At 35.1% G+C, this 19,843-nt stretch overlaps 1 protein-coding gene across 3 annotated transcripts in view; it reads left to right on the top strand.

The window, feature by feature from the left end:
* The window catches only part of TTC37 (tetratricopeptide repeat domain 37), a 77,899-nt gene that overhangs the window by 23,942 nt on the left and 34,114 nt on the right, over positions 1-19,843 (top strand). For all 3 annotated transcript variants that reach the window (XM_006081209.3, XM_023749847.1, XM_023749840.1), the window contains 15 exons: positions 1,040-1,126; positions 1,213-1,316; positions 1,755-1,881; positions 2,475-2,654; positions 3,158-3,282; positions 4,191-4,444; positions 6,254-6,356; positions 8,969-9,145; positions 9,234-9,378; positions 9,541-9,619; positions 9,708-9,769; positions 9,886-9,942; positions 11,012-11,080; positions 12,710-12,784; positions 13,401-13,542. In XM_006081209.3, the coding sequence (XP_006081271.1) occupies positions 1,040-1,126; positions 1,213-1,316; positions 1,755-1,881; positions 2,475-2,654; positions 3,158-3,282; positions 4,191-4,444; positions 6,254-6,356; positions 8,969-9,145; positions 9,234-9,378; positions 9,541-9,619; positions 9,708-9,769; positions 9,886-9,942; positions 11,012-11,080; positions 12,710-12,784; positions 13,401-13,542 (1,786 nt within the window). The remainder of the gene's footprint in view (positions 1-1,039; positions 1,127-1,212; positions 1,317-1,754; positions 1,882-2,474; positions 2,655-3,157; positions 3,283-4,190; positions 4,445-6,253; positions 6,357-8,968; positions 9,146-9,233; positions 9,379-9,540; positions 9,620-9,707; positions 9,770-9,885; positions 9,943-11,011; positions 11,081-12,709; positions 12,785-13,400; positions 13,543-19,843) is intronic.

Raw genomic sequence — 19,843 nt, forward strand, 5'->3', positions numbered from 1 at the left:
GCATCCCCAGTAAATAAGTCCTCGATGGAATCAATTGAAAAGAAAGAATTAAAGCAGTTATCCTGTTTTCCCTATATGAACTGTTCCTAAGAATAATCAAATAGATAATGAGAGAAGGGAAAATTTCTCTTTGTTGAAGTATTCCACAAAGGAATGATAGGATGAGAAAAATAATCATCATTTTTGCAATCTGTAATGAATGACTAGATCTAGGCATCGAGTATTGATGGCTGCTAGCATCATGAAAAGACAGACAAGTAGACATAACCAAGTGCAAGTCCATGTGAAGTATTCTTGCCAGAACATCAAGCCTGAATCAGGTCAAGCTTCTAGCCCTAATATACAGAAGATACAGGAGACAAAGGGACAGGTCAATGCCATGACAATATCTTCTGCAAAAAAACAGATTACGAGAAGCTGACAAATGGCCCATATTTTTCAACAGTTAAATTGTAATGGGGGGGGGGAGAGGGAGAGATGGAAGGGAATCCTAGAGATTAAAATACACTTACGAGACCTACTAGCTACTTGAAATATTTGTACCTTGTTTAGATTTTGATTAAAATAAATAAATTACTCAAATGGACAATTGAGAACTTTAAATACTGACTAATTATTATGATGTATTGGTTTTGTTTAAATGTTTATAATGGTAGAATGATTATGTTATTTAAAAACGAACTTAATTTTTAGTTATAGATGCTGAAATATCAGATAAAAAGTTAAAATATGTGGAAACAATCTAAATAAGAGTGTGATGAAATGGGTGGAGGTACAGAGAAGAAAAGATTGGTTTTGAGCTAAGAATTTTGAAGTTGGATGATGAGTACATGTGGTTTTATTATACTCTTCTCTAATTTTTTATGTGTTTTAAATTTTCCCTAATAAGTTTATAGATAATGAAAATGTTAATAGTGATAGAATTCCGGACCTCTGTGTCTTTATTCTATGTTCTTCTATGGTCATTCTTTAATTAAAGCAAATATTGCTGCATTCTATTGAAGGAGATTTGTAGCAATTCTTTGCAATTACTTTCTAGGTTTCTGATGCAAATAATATCCCAGGACTTTTGGTTCTCAAAAGCTTGGCCTATCTGAACAAAGGCTCATTAGATGAAGCTTCAAAGGTCGGTTTTTTTCATTCAAGGTGAGATTCTTTTAAAAAGTTGTTATTTTTATTTGGAAATGGAATTGACAGATATCTACTTCATAGATTATGGAAGACGTTCTCTCTTCTTACCCTGACCTAGCTGAAGCTCATGCCCTGGAGGCCTTTATTCATTTTACCAAAAAGGACTATCTACAAGCAGAAAAATGGTAAGGATATATAGATTGCTCGTAGATCAAGCCATATCTTAGTTTTTTACATTTTTCAAAAATTCAAAATAAATGGGCTTGATAAACATCTAGTTTTGTATAAATTTGATCTTTGTAAGCTTTATTAGTATTTTTAAGAAATGTATTTAGCATATAACAGTAACTATAAAAATTTCCATGATGAGTTTGAAATGTGATCAGCTGATTAGCATGTTCAGTAAGCAACATAATGTTTGGTGTGAACACTTAGCACATTGGTAGTGCTAAAGGCCATTGTGCTTTTTAAAGTTTTTTTTTTCATTATAATCTGAATCGTGAAGTAGTGATTTGTTTCAAAATCAGCATCCTTGAATCATTCAAACTTTGATTGCTTCAACTAGGAGTCTGCTATATCATATATATTTTAATATTCCTTTTTACTTCCCCTTGGTGATTTAGTTTTCAGAGAGCTCTTGAGAAAGATGCTGAAGTTGCTGAATATCATTACCAACTTGGGTTAACATATTGGTTCATGGGTGAAGAAACAAGAAAAGATAAAACAAAGGCTCTTACCCACTTTTTAAAGGTAAAATAAGTGCTACTTTCAATTCTTAATTGAAATGGATTCATTATAAATTCATAAATAATAATTATATAAGGTACTTAAAATTACTACTGAACTGTTTTTCATGTTTCATCTTTCAAAAGATTGGTTTTGAGCTAAGTTATATGGATTTGTGAGAATGTTATATGGATTTTCAAGGAGAAAATTGAACCATAATAGTTACTTATTTAATAATCATGAGTTATAGAAATAAGACACTATTATCTCTGGAAAACATAGTTTTTAGGTAATTCTCACTGTAGTTTTATGGGCATATGAGCCTTATGTAACTCTAGATGTTAAATTCTTATTTTGACTAATAAAAGCAGATTCATTTAATAATTCAAATTTCACATTTCTTTAAACAAAGATAACATTTTTACACTTACAAGCAGTGACGGCCAGTTTTCATGTCTGTTTTAAATCTTACATTAGAGGGTGTTTTGGCATATTTTTATATATGTTTAATAAACCTGTTTTTTTTTCTTTAATCTGTGTATTTATATTTTGTGCTTTTAAAGGGACCCTTCCAAACAAACTTTAATATTCTATTATTATCAATTTTTAATTGGAAGGCTGCCAGACTGGATACATACATGGGCAAAGCCTTCTGCTATTTAGGTCATTATTACAGAGATGTAGCAGGAGATAAAAACAGAGCCCGTGGATGTTATAGGAAAGCTTTCGAGTTGGATGACACTGATGCTGAATCTGGAGCTGCAGCTGTCGATTTAAGCGTGGAGCTTGAAGAGATGGTATGTCTAATAACATAAACGCTTTTGTCTTTTGTTTTTATGTGAAGTGTAGAAATAGAAACATTTTTATATATGTACTAGAGGCTTGATGCACGAAATTCGTGCAAGGGGCTTGGCCCTCACAGCTGCAGCAGCTTGCCTCAGCCCTCGCAGCCCTGACTTCGTCCAGAAGGTCGTCCAGGAGGACGTCCGGAAGGTTGTTTGGCAGTCTGGTCTAATTAGCATATTACGCTTTTATTATTATAGATACTTACACATTATTATTTTTATTATATTTTGTAGATGCAATAGAAATTTTTTTGTCACCGTTTGTAGAGTCAATTTTTTTCCTCTGGCAGACATTAAAATCCTCATCATTTATTGTTGAAACTGTAGTTTAGTGTATACCTGTGTAAGTTTAAAAAATCAAGTGGTAAATGAAAATATATTTGAGTACTTTACATAAGTGTTCTGTATTTTTGTGATATTTGATATTTCTAATATTAGTCCTTTCTTCTTATTAGGAAACTGCCTTAGCTATCCTAACAACAGTAACTCAAAAGGCAAGTGCTGGAACTGCCAAATGGGCCTGGCTTAGGCGAGGACTGTACTATTTGAAAGCTGGTCAACATTCTCAAGCAGTGGCTGAGTAAGGCACCTTATTGTATTTAAACTCTGTTAAACAGCCTAATGGTTTCTTAAACTCCATTTGTACCCCAAATGAACTTTACAGGTTGCCTCTTGCCAGGTTGTGTTTTGAGGGAAGAAATAATAAAATTTATTTAAGGTTGATCGGTTCTTATTATCTTCAAGGCACTGGAGTTGCAAAAATGGATTAAATGATGTCCTGTTGCTAAGGTGATAGCCAATCTAGTGAAGTCTAATAGTATCATACATAGAGTAGGTTCTCCATAGAAATTCAAGGAATGATGAAAGGTGAGGTTACCTTTGTTCTCCCAAAGACATACATTGTTTTTGGGCAGTGGAGACATTGGCAGCTTGAATGGCATTTGGAGCAGCTCATTTTTAGTCATTTGGTTTGAAGTACACTTAAGGGTAAATAAAGTATGTATATTTGCATAAAGATAAAGTTGCTTCTGATTTATGTTAATATCTATAATATAGGCGTTTAAAAATTTTCCTGGAAATGGAATTTAATCAGAAATTTAAAGCATTATTCCTGTTTTCTAACTGTGATTATTTCTGTTTTGGTAGGATTGGTGTGGTTTGGAGATGAGGCATACTGAGATATATAGCTATTCTGGTAGGATAGGATGAAATTTTTCCAGGTAGTCAAAAAAAGAAATTCTGATTAGCACTTCTTAAAAAATGTTAGTTTGTTCTTACTTATTTTGAAATTGTAACAAAATTTCTTAGTATTAAGAAATATTCAAAGCTATAAAAGGAACAGGTATACCTGCATTTAATAGCACTTTTACAAATAGAAGGAAGCATGGATATGTGTGATTCAGTTGAATTATTTATTTTATATTTTCCTTTCAGATGTGGAAGTAGTTCTATTACTTTGAGTTCTCTTATTGTTTCTTGAAATTTTAGTTTACAGGCAGCATTAAGGGCAGACCCAAAGGACTTCAATTGTTGGGAATCATTAGGAGAGGCATACTTAAGCAGAGGTGGTTATACAACAGCCTTGAAATCCTTCACAAAGGCCAGTGAGCTGAACCCAGAATCCACATACAGTGTGTTTAAGGTGGCAGCAATACAGCAAATCCTAGGCAAATATAAGGAGGCTGTAGCTCAATACCAGCTGATCATTAAAACGAAAGAAGATTATGTACCTGCTTTGAAAGGTAATTTTTTTAATAGCTCCTTTGACTTTTGTGATACTAAAGTACAAAATCCTTGGGTGAATTTCCTAAATGTATTCAGTAACTTTCAAAAAGGACTTCTTACCCGGCCAGTGTGACTCAGTGGTTAAGCTTCGACCCATGAACCAGGAGGTCACTTTTCGATTTCGTCAGGGCACAGGCCTGGGTTATGGGCTTGATCCCCAGTAGGGGGCGTGCAAGAGGCAGCTGATCAGTGATTCTCATCATTGATGTTTCCATCTCTCTCCTCCCTTCCTCTCTGAAATCAATAAAAATATATTTAAAAGAAAAAAAAGTGCCCAGTCAGCGTGGCTCAGTGGTTGAGCATTGACCTATGAACCAGGAGGTCATGGTTCGATTCCAGTGCAAGGGCGGGCACATGCCCAGGTTGTGGGCTCGATCCCCAGTGTGGGACGTGCAGGAGGCAGCCAGTCAGTGATTCTCTCATCATTGCTGTTTCTATCTCTCTCTCCTACCTTCCTCTCTGAAATCAATAAAATATATATATATATATTTTTTTTTTAAATATGTTTTTATTGATTTTTTTACAGAGAGGAAGGGAGAGAGATAGAGAGTTAGAAACATCGATGAGAGAGAAACATCGATCAGCTGCCTCCTGCACACCTCCTACTGGGGATGTGCCCGCAACCAAGGTACATGCCCTTGACCGGAATCGAACCTGGGACCCTTGAGTCCGCAGGCCGACGCTCTATCTATCCACTGAGCCAAACCGGTCAGGGCAATAAAATATATATTTTAAAAGAAGAAAGAAAAAAGGACTTGTTTAGTCAACAGTAAGCATACAATATGAACCTCTTATAGTGTTGCTTGTTATATAGATTTGACTTGTTTTATAACAGTGAGTAAATAGTAATATGAAAGAGATTTAACATTTAGACAAATATGATTGATATTGGATCTAAAATGGATTTCTAAAACAAGAGTTTTCTATTATATTTTGGTAATTCACTATATCCTCAGTAGGTTACTAGATTTTAGTTACTTTGTAAATTATAGAAGCTCATTTTTTCAATTTTTAAAAAATTTTAGAGGCAATTTGCGTGATTTTTTATCTAAATTAATTTCAATTTCTCCATAGATTATTTTTAGTAGTATAAAGTAAAACATCATCATTCATATCTAATTAAATTTTTATTATAATAACTAACCAAAACCATTACATATGCTTTTCTTACTTCCTTTTCCTTTTTGAAGAAACAGTTGAGGTTTAAATCAGAAATAGTGTTGGGAATCATTAGGAGAGGCATACTTAAGCAGAGGTAGCTATATAACAGCCTTGAAAATGTTTTAAGTGACATGAAATTTAAGCCTTGAAAACCTTTTTCTCAATTTTTTAAAACTCAAGGAGAACTGACATTAATTAAATGTTTACTAGGCACTTAAGGAAATTGCTATTTCGTCTAATCCTTATGGTATAGTTATATAGTTTTGAACATTTAAAAAATAAGATTTTGTTTTACAATATTAATAAGTAATAAAATGATAGAGTGGCATTTAGGTAATATCCCCATTTTCAAAACTGAGGTTTTAAGTGGTAACTTGCCCAAAGTCAAGGAAATTCTTAGGTTCCATATGTAGTTATTATTTTTTTAGTACCTGTTTACTCTAGTAGAGCCCTGTCATTTAAATTCCTTACTAAATATATGCAAGACCATGCTTTAAAATAATTTTTATAAAATACTATTCAGTTTTGTTTTCTGGAAAGTGTCTTTAATATGCTAAGTGTATTTTTTACATCTTTTTAACAACTACAAACTTACCTGGTTTTAGGTTTGGGTGAATGCCATCTCATGATGGCAAAAGCAGCTCTAGTCGATTATCTTGATGGGAAAGCTGTTGACTACATAGAAAAAGCACTGGAATATTTCACTTGGTTAGTATTAATCTTATTATTCATTGTGTTTATTTTCTTAATATTATAATAAAGCCAAATTTAGAATAAATTCTATTTAGAATAAACATTCTATTTTTATTTTGTTATAGTGTTCATTATTCAGAATATCAAGCATAAAGAACAACAGACAAACCAATTAATTCTACAACATATTCTAGTACATATTGTATTAACTTAGCGCTGGAGAACAGGTGTAATTTCTTGCTCTCAAGTAGGTGACATGCTGGACGCATAGGGAAAGGTGGGAAGGAAGAAGCTGTCTGCTAGTGGAGCAGCAGCTCTGATAACCCTGGGTTAGTGTTCTTTCAGGAGGCCTGGAAATGTGAGTATCTAGAATTGGAATGAGCGGAAAATAGGGCTTCAGATGCACATTGTGCTTTCTTTCAGTGGTAAGGGCCTATTTTAGGCCTACTGGTAGGTCTAGAGGTAAAGGGAAATGGATAATCTGATTGCTCCTGGAGAGAACCCGTGCAGGAAAAATGTGGCGCCTAATAACAAGAAAGGAATCAGAGAAATTTGAGTAAATCTGATATTTTATTGAACTGAGCTGGGTATAAGTGTTATTTGTGGTAAATGGCTTTAAAAGGTCTGCAAGTTAGACAAACATTTGAAGTTTTTTGCTCTTAAACGTCTTTCTGTCTGTCCCTTCCTTTCATTTCCTACTTGCCTTCTCTGTTCCTTCTTGATTTGGTTTCTCCAGGGTTGCTTTGCTTTGAATATGAACCAAATATGAAATGAAAACCTTAGCCTTTTTTCTCCCACTGATTTTTTTTTTCTCCCACTGATTTTTATTGCTACCTTTTTCCAAAGAGGGAGGTATTGTGAAGAAGGCATACTTTGTTGGAACTATATTTAAGTCGTTGGAACTATATTTAAGAGTACATGATGAACCTTTGAATAATGATATTTGAGCTAAAAATACTGCCTTTCTTAGCTTGGGAAATTTTTATAAGGTGGCACATAAAACTTCTAAAGTGATAACCTGGCTGGGTGCTCGGTGGTTAGAGTGTCCCTTTGGGGGTTCAAGAGCACATACCTGGGTTGCAGGTTCCTCACCCTGGTTGGAGTGGTTGCAGGAGGCAACCAGTTGATGTTGCTTTCTCACATCAGTGTTTCTCATCTCTTCCCTCCCTTCCATTCTCTCTAAAATCAATGGAAAAAATATCCTCCTGTGAGGATTTACAAAAATAAAAATAAATGATAATCCCGAAATTTATATTTACTTCTAAATTTAAAAATTCACACTAACACAATTCTTATGTAAGGGTGATAGAAGTTATTTCATGTCACAGATTTTTTTATTGAACTTAAAAGGAGATAAGTGTATAGACTGTTAAAATTGTTTCTCTTCGTTTGTATTTTCTTTTTTCATGCTGTCAATTTTAGAAATTATGCTAAGATATTTAGGCAAAGGAACTAGAAATAGTGTTGTCCTTCTTCCTGGTCATCACAGGGGTTTTCAATGATAACTACAATAATTATTCCTACTTCCTTGGAAGATACTAGAAAATGATTTTTGGCTGGACTCCATGAATAGAAAAGGCTATGAAAAATGTTCCATCTGCTTGTCCATCTGCCAGTAATATAGCTGTTTGTGATAGCTGATTATCAAAATTTGGCTTAAATGAAATTGCTGTTTTTTATTTATAAGATCTCAAGAAGAGAAAAATGAAGAGAAATGTATAGCTGAGATTTTTCTCTTTCTAAAAAGAACTTCCTTTCATCATAATTAATATTGCTGTTTACTTTTTGAGCTTGTCTACTTGCTTCAATAAATATGAGTTTTCACATTTTTATGTTTTGATTTTTGGAATTGGTCTCAGAGAGTAAAAGTCCTTTGGACTACCAAATGTATTGAGTATGTCATACATTTACTAGTGGTTTTTTTTTTTTTTAAGATCTGAAAGCAAAAACTTGAGTTTACAATAATCCACTGTGAAACAAGACAGTTAACAGCTTTACTGCTTTGTTATTAAGCAAACAAACAAACAAACACAAAGAGCATAGTTTTTAAAAAGTCAATATTAAAGATAAATTGGTTCTGAAAGACTTATTGATTTATCAATGTGATTTCTGCTACTTCTAACAAAAATAATGAAGAGTACCAAAGAAATTTTTGTAAAGTTTCTGGTTCTTAACTTAAAACAATCAATTCTTTGCCTGGCCGATGTGGCTCAGCTGATTGTCATACACCAAGAGGTCACAGGTTAGATTCCGGTCAGGGCATATGCCCAGGTTGTGGGCTTGATCTCCACTGGGGAGCCGATCAGTGTTTCTCTCTCATCCATGTTTCTATCTCTCTTTTCCTTCCTCTCTAAAAAAATTAATACAATCAATACAAACATTTTTAAAAATACACAAAACAATCAGTTCCTTCTCTTCCCTCTCCCCTTCTTCCTATTACGGATGTGATAAGGTATAATTTAGTTAGAAGGAATTTAGTAAATCATTCACTGCACTTAATTAAGGAAGTAGATTTTAATCAGGATTGTATGTATAATTTTTCTTTTTTAATTATAAGTAATAATGAGGGAGATAGTCTATACTTTTTTGGAAATAATTTAAAAGAATTATGCTTTTTTTTCCTCCAGGGCTCTGCAGCATCGAGATGATGTGTCTTGCCTTTGGAAGCTAGTTGGGGATGCTTGTACCAGTCTACATGCTGTCTCGCCATCTAAAGTGAATGTTAATGTTTTAGGAGTCCTTCTAGGCCAGAAAGAAGGAAAACAAGTATTAAAGAAAAATGAGCTTCTCCATCTAGGAGGAAGGTAATTTACAAAGATTGCCAGATAATGACATTCAAATTGAATAAGGGCATGATAACAAAACATAACATCCACTTTTATATTTCCATAGGTGTTACGGGCGTGCATTAAAACTGATGTCTACATCTAATACGTGGTGTGATCTTGGAATTAATTATTATCGTCAAGCACAACATCTAGCAGAAACTGGCAGCAACATGAATGATCTTAAAGACTTGTTGGAGAAATCATTACACGTATGGTTTTGAGAATTTTTTCATAAACCTAAAAAAAATGAAGTGCTTTTCTGAAAAATGTTATTGATAAAATGACTTTAGTGTTTTTACATTAACCACATTTATCTTGATATATGTGCTGACATTCAAAGAGTTAAAAAATAATTTAACTTTATTTTTCAGTGTCTGAAAAAGGCAGTGAGACTCAACAGTAATAGTCACTTATACTGGAATGCTCTTGGTGTGGTTTCATGTTATAGTGGTAAGAATTCAATAACACTTCAATAATTTTAGAAGATTGCTCATTTCAGGTAATAAAGTTCAATTTCATTAAATTCTCTATTTTTCAGGTATTAAAAATTATTCCCTTGCTCAGCATTGTTTCATCAAATCAATCCAGTCGGAGCAAATTGTGAGTGTTCTATGTGTCTGTCAATGAAAAAGGATTTTGAAATTTAGTGTGAATAATTTTCTGAGACTTCCATGGAGACAAGAGACCTAATTTTTATACATATATATGTATTTTAGAATCCTGTTGCATGGACCAACTTGGGAGTGTTATACCTTGCAAATGAAAACATTGAGGTAACTGTGCTGACTGCTTTGTCATATTAAAAGTAAAGAACATTTCCTGTACATGATCTCTTCATAATAGCACAACTTCTTGTGGAGAAATACTTCACACGTTGTTATCTATCCAGTATGCTGTCTATATGCTAGATAATTAATGACATTCGGTTTATGTTATTGAATAATGAATGTGTAAGATTTATTTTCCTTTCCATACCACTCAAGAAATTTATGGTTTTATAATTATTTTGGTTTTCCATTTAGAGATTAAAACAATCCTATGAATTATTTGGGTGTTTATTTTTTTTGTTTTTGTTTTTATCTGTACACATGTAAGAGGAGTCCTATGTAGGTGATGTTGAGGGTAGGGTGATGAAATAAGGGAGACGATTAGTACTCTCTAGCAGCTTAAATTTAACATTTTTGGGGGGTGATTTATATTTGGTTTTAGCTGATATTAATCCCTTTGTAAACCACAGTGTAATTTGTCATACTCAAACAGTTAGAAAATTGGGCATGTGTTTGTAGGTGATGTTTAGAAGTTTCTACAAACCCACAGACAAAATCTGTATTGTATCAGGAAAAAAAAATAACATGCAACTTAATGTGCCCAAGTACAGTCTTTAAAGTTTCCTGACTGCTTAGCACAGATTATGTCAACCACTCTTGTTGTCTAGTAGCAGTTACGTATCTCAGACTTTGTTGGTTGTTAGTTTTTATCCTCCCAGCTAAGCTCAAAGAGAGGGGAATAGATATAGCCTTACTTACTTTCTTCAAACCTAGGAAATATATGGGTAATTTGTTAAAAGTTCTACCAAATGTAAGGTGAACATCTATATGCCCTTTCACTGGGACCAGAATCCCTAAACCTGTAGAGAAATCTGATGTAGCCAGGAGTGTTCTGGTGGAACACTGATTTAAGTGTTGCTAATTGTGTTTAAGCAATTTTAGGTTCATACATGTATTTATGTTGATAAGTCTCGGTTTTCTTATTCTCTTATTTTATGATTTTTAAACATAAACAATTTAATATTAAATGTATAAAATGACTTGATGTATTATTTTTTGTTTTTTTGTTTTCTAGCAAGCTCATGAAGCTTTCAAAACGGCTCAGTCCCTTGATCCATCTTATTTAATTTGCTGGATTGGACAAGTAAGATAACATTTAGTTATTAATAATTCTGTTGACATAAATAACCTATTAATATAAAGTGGTATAAATAACCTATTAATATAAATAACAGTGATCATAATAATAACAGGCCCTTTGTTCACATTGTTTCAATTGAACTTTCATCAGTCCTTTGAGTTGGTGGTATTTGTTAAACTTTTTGTAGATGTGGAATTGAAGCTCAGAGACTCTAAGTATTGTGCCCAAAGTCATACAGCTTGTAATGATTAAGCATTGATTTGGGAGGCTTTTAACCCCATCAGTCTGACATCATTATGCTTGAAGAATAAACCAAGAGCTATGTAATGCACATTTACCCCTCCCCCAAATGAAAATTTACAATATCATTTTGATTGTTTTCTCATTTTCTGTAAAGTTTTCATAATTTTATTTGGTACTTGTTTCTATGAGTCTGCGAACCCCCCCAAATTTAGATTTTTGTACTGCCAAATAGGAATCAGGATACTTGGTTAGTGATCTGAGTCTATCACTGACTAATTTTTTATTTTTTTTACCTTAACAAAATTGCTGGATTCAATGTTCTCACCTGAAAAAGAAGGGGATTAGAAAGGGTAGCCTCTAAATCCTATGTAGTTGAGAAATTAGTAAGTGGTTGATTTTTATTTTATTTTATTTTATTTTTTTGTTCAGCGAATACTAGAGGCATCACCCATATCAGAAAATCATTAATCTGGGTTTTGATAATTTTTATTGTACTTTTAACTTTTGGGTCTAATTCTAGCTAATTGGTGAAGAAGCAGAGTTAGCAAGGCAAACTTCCTGTTCCCGTTAACTGTGGTAGCATCTGGGAGCAATGGCATTACTATACTAATTTCTATGTAAATTATTGGACACAAGGGGCTAAAGAATTTTCATTTCTAACTCTTCCAAGGGATGCTGCTGCTGCTGATCCAAATGTAGCACTGCTCTAGGTTCATTCATCTTAGATGTTGTCAGAAAAACGTATATTTTTTATTTTTCAGATATTTTAGCTCTTAAAAATAATTTATTTCAGGAAATAACTAGTAAATTTAATTAAAATATTAACAATAGAAGTGAGACTTAATATTAATTTTTTAATAATATTAGTAATAAATGATAACTAAAAAACCCTGATTTCTTTAAAAGATAGATGGTCTTGAAAGTAATTCTAAGATATTACATCGTCTCATAAAGTCAATAGCATAGGTATACTATTTAAAATCCTGAGGCAGTTTTAAAAATAAACATGTTGTGACTCTACCCCATATCTATGGAAACTAGGGGAGAGGACCTTCTTTTAAAAAAGCTACCCCGGTGAATCTGAGCTGACCCTGTGATTAAGAATCCTATTCCAGACAAATACCAGTATGAATCAATCAAGGGTGAGAGAGGAAGGAGGAGGTTGCAGGTGGCATTCTGAAAGCATTTGTCTGCTTAAGGTCCAATTTAATAAGTCATTCTTGTCCTCTGAGCCATGGGAATATGGTAGCTAAGACTGAACTAGAAATTAACTTTACTTTTAAGCACAGCTTTTAAACCTTTGTTTTTTCCAGTTTCATTGATGATAATGATGATGATGATGATGATTTCTCCTTTTAAACACGTTCAGAACCTCTTTTTTCTTTTTAGGCCCTTATTGCAGAGACAGTTGGAAGTTACGACACCATGGATCTTTTCAGGCACACCACAGAACTCAGTATGCACGTAAGAATTTGAGCATTCTTCTTAGGATTCACTAATGAGAAAAGTATTATCCTTCTTGAGAAAATGGATACTTGGTGGTATCAGATATTAATGACAGCACTTGTCTCTACTCTTCATTCTTTCTCAAAGGCAGATAAGCTATCTTTAATTAAAGACATCAAGATCTGATGAAATGACATTGGTATTCAGTAGATACAGTAGTAGTCATGTAAAGTAGAAACCGAGACTCTAGAAAAAATAAACATAAGATAAGGACTAACTTGGTTGATATTTCTAGATTATTTATGAAAGTGTTTTACGATTCTTTTGATTGGTAATTATTACTTTGACCTATGAGAATGGTGCTGAAAAGCAGCAAACTAAACCATCAGGCGGAGCTCTATTTTCTGCACTTAATTTATCCCATTTGATTCTTCTACTTGGGGTTGAAGCAAGTGATTTAAATATGTTCTTAGCTGTGTTATATCATAGTGAACCTGTAAAGGCACTTAACAGTTAACTTAAAGAAAACTAAGGTGTGCTATTTATTGTATTGAAGTGCATTGTTTCATTTCTTCATTTTGTATTGGTATATTTATTACCCTATGTCCACTTGTTAACTTCGGCTTTTTTAAAGACTGAGGGAGCGATCGGTTATGCATACTGGGTCTGTACTACATTGCAAGATAAAAGCAACAGAGAAACAGAGCTGTACCGGTACAACATCCTCCAGATGAATGCTATCCCAGCAGCACAAGTTGTTTTGAGTAAATACATAGGTAAGGCACCTGTTATATAATGGCAAGATATTTTAATACATTGCAAGATAAAAGCAACAGAGAAACAGAGCTGTACCGGTACAACATCCTCCAGATGAATGCTATCCCAGCAGCACAAGTTGTCCTTGACAAGCCCCTGCCCTCCCTTACCCCCCAGTGTCTTATGTCCATTAGAATAACTTGAAATAATTTAATGAATTTTTTAAATTAGTTAATTCCAAATTAAATATTAGTGTTTCTTAAGACACGAATTTGCCTTTTCTACCCCCAGTGGCCAAGGAATCTACTTTTTAAACTTTAGTAAGGACTTTGAAGAGTGATGAAATGTTAGCTAATGATTCAAGATAAAAGTGATTTCCATGTTGCAGTGGAAACATTTTGGAGCCTAAAGGGCCCAAGTTGCTTCTATTCTAGCTCTGCCATTTACTTTTGTTACAGTCTTAGGCCATGTATTTTACTTTCCTTAACCTCTTTTAACCTTGGAAAGTAGAGATAACAGCACCTAGGCTGTAGAGATGTGAGAATTAAATGAGATAATGTGCTTTAAGTTTCAAACCCAGTGCCTTTAACCTCTCACTTTAATACCTGATTTTTTTTAAGATACTGGAAAAATATGTTTAGAAAAAGGATAGAATGGTGAAGTTTTATTAACCATCTATGATAATAAATTCCTTTCGTTAATAAAACTACTATTGAATTTTAATCTCCCCTCTGTCATTTAGTAGCCATAATAAAACCCTGGGCATGTTACCAAATTTAATTTTAGTTTTCCTACCTGTAAACCCTAAAAAATGTGCAGAGTAACTGGCATACTTTACATGCTCAAGAAATGTTAGTTTTGCTAGTATTTTTTAAAATATTTTGACAAAATTAGAATAAATAAACAAGGCATTTAAGCAGGAATATTGGCAGTTGAATAATAAAAAGAATCAAATAAATTGTGAAAAGCTGAAGAGAAAATGCCTCATCATAGATATTGAAGGGTAATAATACTCTTCCTGCATTGAGCCTGGGGCACTTGAGGAGAATGCAGTTATTTTAAAGTCAGCGCTTTGGGGCATCCACATGTCATTAGTATGCCAAAATGAATGACTCTAACGAATACCTAGAGCCTCTGAAAGTGTATGATCAGAAATTTCATTGATAGGTTTCCTTACAGAATGGGTAACATTTATGAAGGATTTTCATAAAGGATAAATCTTGAGTTTTCTGCGAAATTCAGATTCCCAGAGCAACAAACAAATCATTTCCTGACAGTTTTACACAGTTACATTTTTAACTTGATAGTGGAGTCATAGTGATAAAAAATTATTTAACAAATTCAACTACATGTGCTTAGCCAAAAATGAATAAATTAGGAGAGAAAAGAGGGAGAGCAGTGTCTTCATCTGTCCTGCTAGGTGCTTCAGGACGAGTGGATGGTAGGCACGGTCTCCTTTTACTCAGTTTGACTCCATTTTGGTGCCCCTCTCCTTGTGTGGTAACTTGAGGATTTTTCAAGAATAACTTGACTGTGATTTTCGCGTTATGCTTTGATGTTAGAATCTAACCATCATATAAAGTATGATATGATTTGCTAGGGCTGACCAGCAGCCCCTGAACAACAGATGAACAAATTACTCAGACACAGTTTCACTGTGAAAGAGAGAGCTAAGGGACGGTGTGGCCAAAGGGACTAGGCAGCCTCAATTGCCTGCCTCGTTAGCCTTTTATTGCAGTTTTTATCTTTAGACTAGAGGCCTGATGCACGAAATTCATGCAAGAGTAGGCCTTCCTTCCCCCGGCTGCCGGCACCGGCTTCCCTCTGGCACCCAGGACCCGGGCTTCCCTTGAAGCCCCGGCTTCATCCAGAAGGTCGTCCAGAAGGCTGTCCAGTCTAATTAGCATATTATGCTTTTATTATTATAGATACAATCAGCAGGGTGAGTAATCTTGTTTACATTGTCCGCTAGGCAAGGGCATCCAGGGATTAAGCATAAGGATTCCAGTAAGCACCCGGGGGTCTGCACGTACACAGACTTGTTTGGAAAGGTCAGGAATAATTAGGGGCGCTGCCTTTGACACTCCGCTAAGTCCCCTGTAAGTCAGAATTCTGATAAACAGGGCAGGTGGCCTTCCACACACTTCCCTTTTATCAGAATGTTCTCCTTACAAACTTTCTAACCAAGTCTCGTGTGCTCCCCAACATTTCCCCCTTTTTTGTTTTGCTTCTTTGTAGACGACAGAGGGAGGTGGTGAACTTTCTGCTTAAGAATGTCAGGGTCTGCCAATACCGGTTTGGCTCAGTGGATAGAGCGTCGGCCTGCGGACTGAAAGGTCCCAGGTTCGATTCCGGTCAAGGGCATGTACCTGGGTTGCGGGCACATCCCCATTGGGAGATGTGCAGGAGGCGGCTGATCGATGTTTCTCTCTCATAGATGTTTCTAGCTCTCTATCTCTCTCCCTTTCTCTCTGTAAAAAATCAATAAAATATATTAAAAAAAAAAAGAAGAAGAATGTCAGGGTCCATGAAGCGTGTTTACTGCTCCAGTTCCGATTTTACAGACTATTAAAATAAAAATAAAAAGAGCAATGGTTAGTTACCTGGAATGTGTGGAGTGCTCAGCCTCTGCTGTCAGCTTGTTCATCATTCCCCAGGTTATTCCAGGGGCCATCTGGGTCTGGGAAAGGCACATCGTTTGGGGCTGCGGAGTCCACAGGCCCAGATTCTTCATTTCTGAAAGAGGATTGGTCCCGTGCCGTGCCATGATAGGGTTTAATCCAGCGAGCTGGAATTTACAGTGGCCCTGTGGGGGTAGAAACAACAGGCATCCTCTCTCTCCCCCATGTCAATTCATTGGGTCCCATCCAGTTACTAGTGTCCACATCTCGCCACAAGACTTGTGGTTTCTGAGGTGGGGTATTGAGGATTGAAAATGATCATTCAGATTCAAAAAATTAGGGGTAGAGAGTGCTTTAGATAGTATTATAGCAGGGTCCTTGAGTCCCATATTCCCCCTTTTTTGTTTTACTAGCATACGCTTCAGGGTAGCATGGCACGTTCAACAGTGACCTACCGTGTGGATTGTAAGGGATTCCCGTAGAATGCTGGATGGACCAAGTTCTGCAAAAGGCGGTGAAGCCAAGGCTGCTATAAGCAGGCCCATCAGTTTATCTTGGTTAATATAGCTACAATTGGAAACAGGTCTTATTAAATTCATGCAAAGAAATGTATTGCTACTTATTAAGAATTGCCAAATACTGGTGGGACAGAAATAATATAATTTACCAAATTGCTCTAAAAATAATTCCTTATATCTGAAAAACAAAAAGTTTAAGAATCAGCAATACTTGCAAATGACATGGAATCTTGTCCTTTCTGCAAAACACAATATTCCAGAATAACAGGTAGAGCTATAAATGAAAGCATAATATGGTTATTATTATTTGACAAAGCCTCCTATGTACCCTAAGCAGAAAATTTTCCTTCATGAGAAAGAAAACAAACACTTGAAGCATTCCAGGGCCTATTGGGATGATCTAAAGCCAATTTTAGGTCAAGAAAAAGTTTCTTAAAATTCAAACCCTGAAACGATTGTCAAATTTACTAGTATTTTGCCAAAAGATCACATATCAAAGTGTATTAGACACAAACATAGACTAGCAAACTTCAGTTCCCATGATTAAAAGATGGCTTTTTTTGTAAGAAATAGCTGATTAAAATGAAATATAACCATTTTAATAATTTATAGAACTTTTGCTTTTTGGATAGAAAAACAGGAAAGATCTTTTCCCTTTTAACAGACTATAAAAAGATTAACCAAAATAAGGTTTATTTTCTAACTCCATTTGTCCTTGGGTGTGGTCAGCAACTGACACTAATTGGATTTCTGCTGTCAGTCTCCTTGAGTACATTGATGTAAGCTATTTACCATCTGTTTATACCCTTTGGTTAGGGAGACAAAATGCAAATAATTTACTCTCTTTTTTTAATGTATTTTGTTGATTTTTCACAGAGAGGAAAGGAGAGTGATAGAGAGTTAGAAACATCAATCAGCTGCCTCCTGCACACCCCCTACTGGGGATGTGCCTGCAACCAAGGTACATGCCCTTGACCGGAATCGAACCTGGGACCCTTCAGTCCGCAGGTTGACACTCTATCCACTGAGCCAAACCAGTTAGGGCAAATCATTTACTCGTAAGTGTCCTTGGCTTAGGGAAGATAGGATGTACTAGATGGCTCCAAATTGCTATTTAACCATCTCAGTTTCCCTATTCTACTTGTTCTGGTTTACTGGCCTGTGTCATTTATACAATTTCCTTTCAACATTTCTCTTCACAAAATTCTATGACTTTCACAAACTTTCTACAACTTTCACAAATCTTTCTTCAGAAACCTTACAACTTTCAGAAATAACCAGCTCTAGGATCCACTTTCATTTTTCTTCAAAATGCATCTCCATGCCTCATGCTTTATTACACCAAAGTCATAATTTCTTTCTAAGTAGTTAGAATTCTTAACCCTTAGAAACCTTAATTTTTAGGTGACATGTAAGTAATTTAACATTCCTCAGATTAGCAACACATTCACATTTTAAGAGATATTTCAAATAAAATACAAGACATTCATTAACAGATTTAAATCCAACCTCTAGATTTTTCATATGAGGCAAACTCAGATTAATATTTCAGTAGCCTGTTACTTAAAAATACCTAGATATTTAATAATTTTTACTATTTAATCCAGCAAATTCCAGAGTTTTAAGTTACCAAACACTTTGGTAAACTATGTTTAGGCAAGTATAATTACCACTGAAAAAGCTTTATCATATACCCTTCATTTTAGTTATATTTATTTTGCTTTAACAACTTTGAGATTTTAAAGCCAATTATTGTTACCCAAGGCATTTTCTTGGCAACTTTTGTACAGGGATAACTCACTGGTTTTCAGTGGCTTTAATGTTAAAGTACTATTTTTTTTTTTTTTAACAAAAATGGGAATTGGGCCCCCCACTGCTATTTCTGCAGCCTGCTGGAGGGCACTTCTACAAGTCTGATTCTTCTAGGAAAAAGACTAGTGGGGTTTAGAAGATGTTATTTCCCGTATTTTTTCTTTCTGAGTAGACTAACAACATGAAATCTTTATAAGAAGAGATCTTAAAAACAGAAACAGAAAAACTCCACAGTAAATGAATGAGTACTCATAAAAAGGTAGACTGGGACATTAGCCTTAGAATCTTCAAACTAAGTGCCCCAAAGATAAGAAGCAAACAAAGAACATCAATAACCAAGTTAAATTACAGACAGACAAGAACTTCCACTAGCTAAAAGTTTCCAGTGGCTGATGACTTGAGAGGGAGAGCAGGAAGGGTCCCCAAGATTAAAAATTCTTGGCAGCTGCTGGGAAGTTCCTGCATTTCCTGCCATGTGTTCAGCCTGCCACACATAGCTAGGGCCTCTAGCAAAGTGAAATAAGCTTCATCTTTAAACAAATTAAACCAAACAACAAAGGCACATAAAACAACAATCAACAGACACTCATATTTACAGGCACACATAACACACAGACAAGACTTAATAAATCAGAGTTCTTTTCATGGATATTTCAGAAGATGTTTTACATTGCCTGGGATTTACAGCCAGATGCAGCCCAGAGGGCTCCCAGGTGGGGTCACCAGTAAACACCCACAAACAGCCTGTTGTTCACAGATCTCATCATATTCTGCTCTCCATAGCAAATGTTGACTGGCGTCCAGAGTTGTTTTCACTAAATCTGCCAGTTCCAAGGCATCATATGGTAATTTTCAGACAAAACATTAAGGAGTCCTTTTGTGAATGGACTGTTAGCCCCATTTTCTCTAGTTGATGAGCCTTCCCACACTGGAGGTGGAGGATCGGGGACCTTCAGTATTACAGGCTTTACAGGTTCTACTTCAGGAGGAGGGGGCGGTACTGGCGCTCTGTAGGCTTTTGAGCCTCAGTATGAAGTGGTCATAGTGCAGCTCAAACAAGAGCCTACATAGTTAAAGATGACAAAGGCACTCATTTTCTCTGAGCCTGATTTCTCTTTAAATTCTTGCCTACTTGTTCCCAGAGATCAACAGCTAATGTTCCATCATCAGGGAACCAAGGATTATAAATTATAGGCACCATTTGCTTGTAATAACTTTTTAAGTAATAAAGAGATCTGTTGCTCGGTGGACAGTTGCTGTCCACCTTAGCTGAAAAACAATTCCCTCAAACTTGGAAATCCCAAGCGGGCTCCAATGACTTATTGTGCAGTTAATTTCGTTTCCCTCCTTTTCGTTTTCGAGGATTCGGC

This window comes from Myotis lucifugus, unplaced genomic scaffold (genome assembly GCF_000147115.1).
Source record: "Myotis lucifugus unplaced genomic scaffold, Myoluc2.0 scaffold_0, whole genome shotgun sequence".
In the NCBI taxonomy this organism is placed as follows: domain Eukaryota; kingdom Metazoa; phylum Chordata; class Mammalia; order Chiroptera; family Vespertilionidae; genus Myotis; species Myotis lucifugus.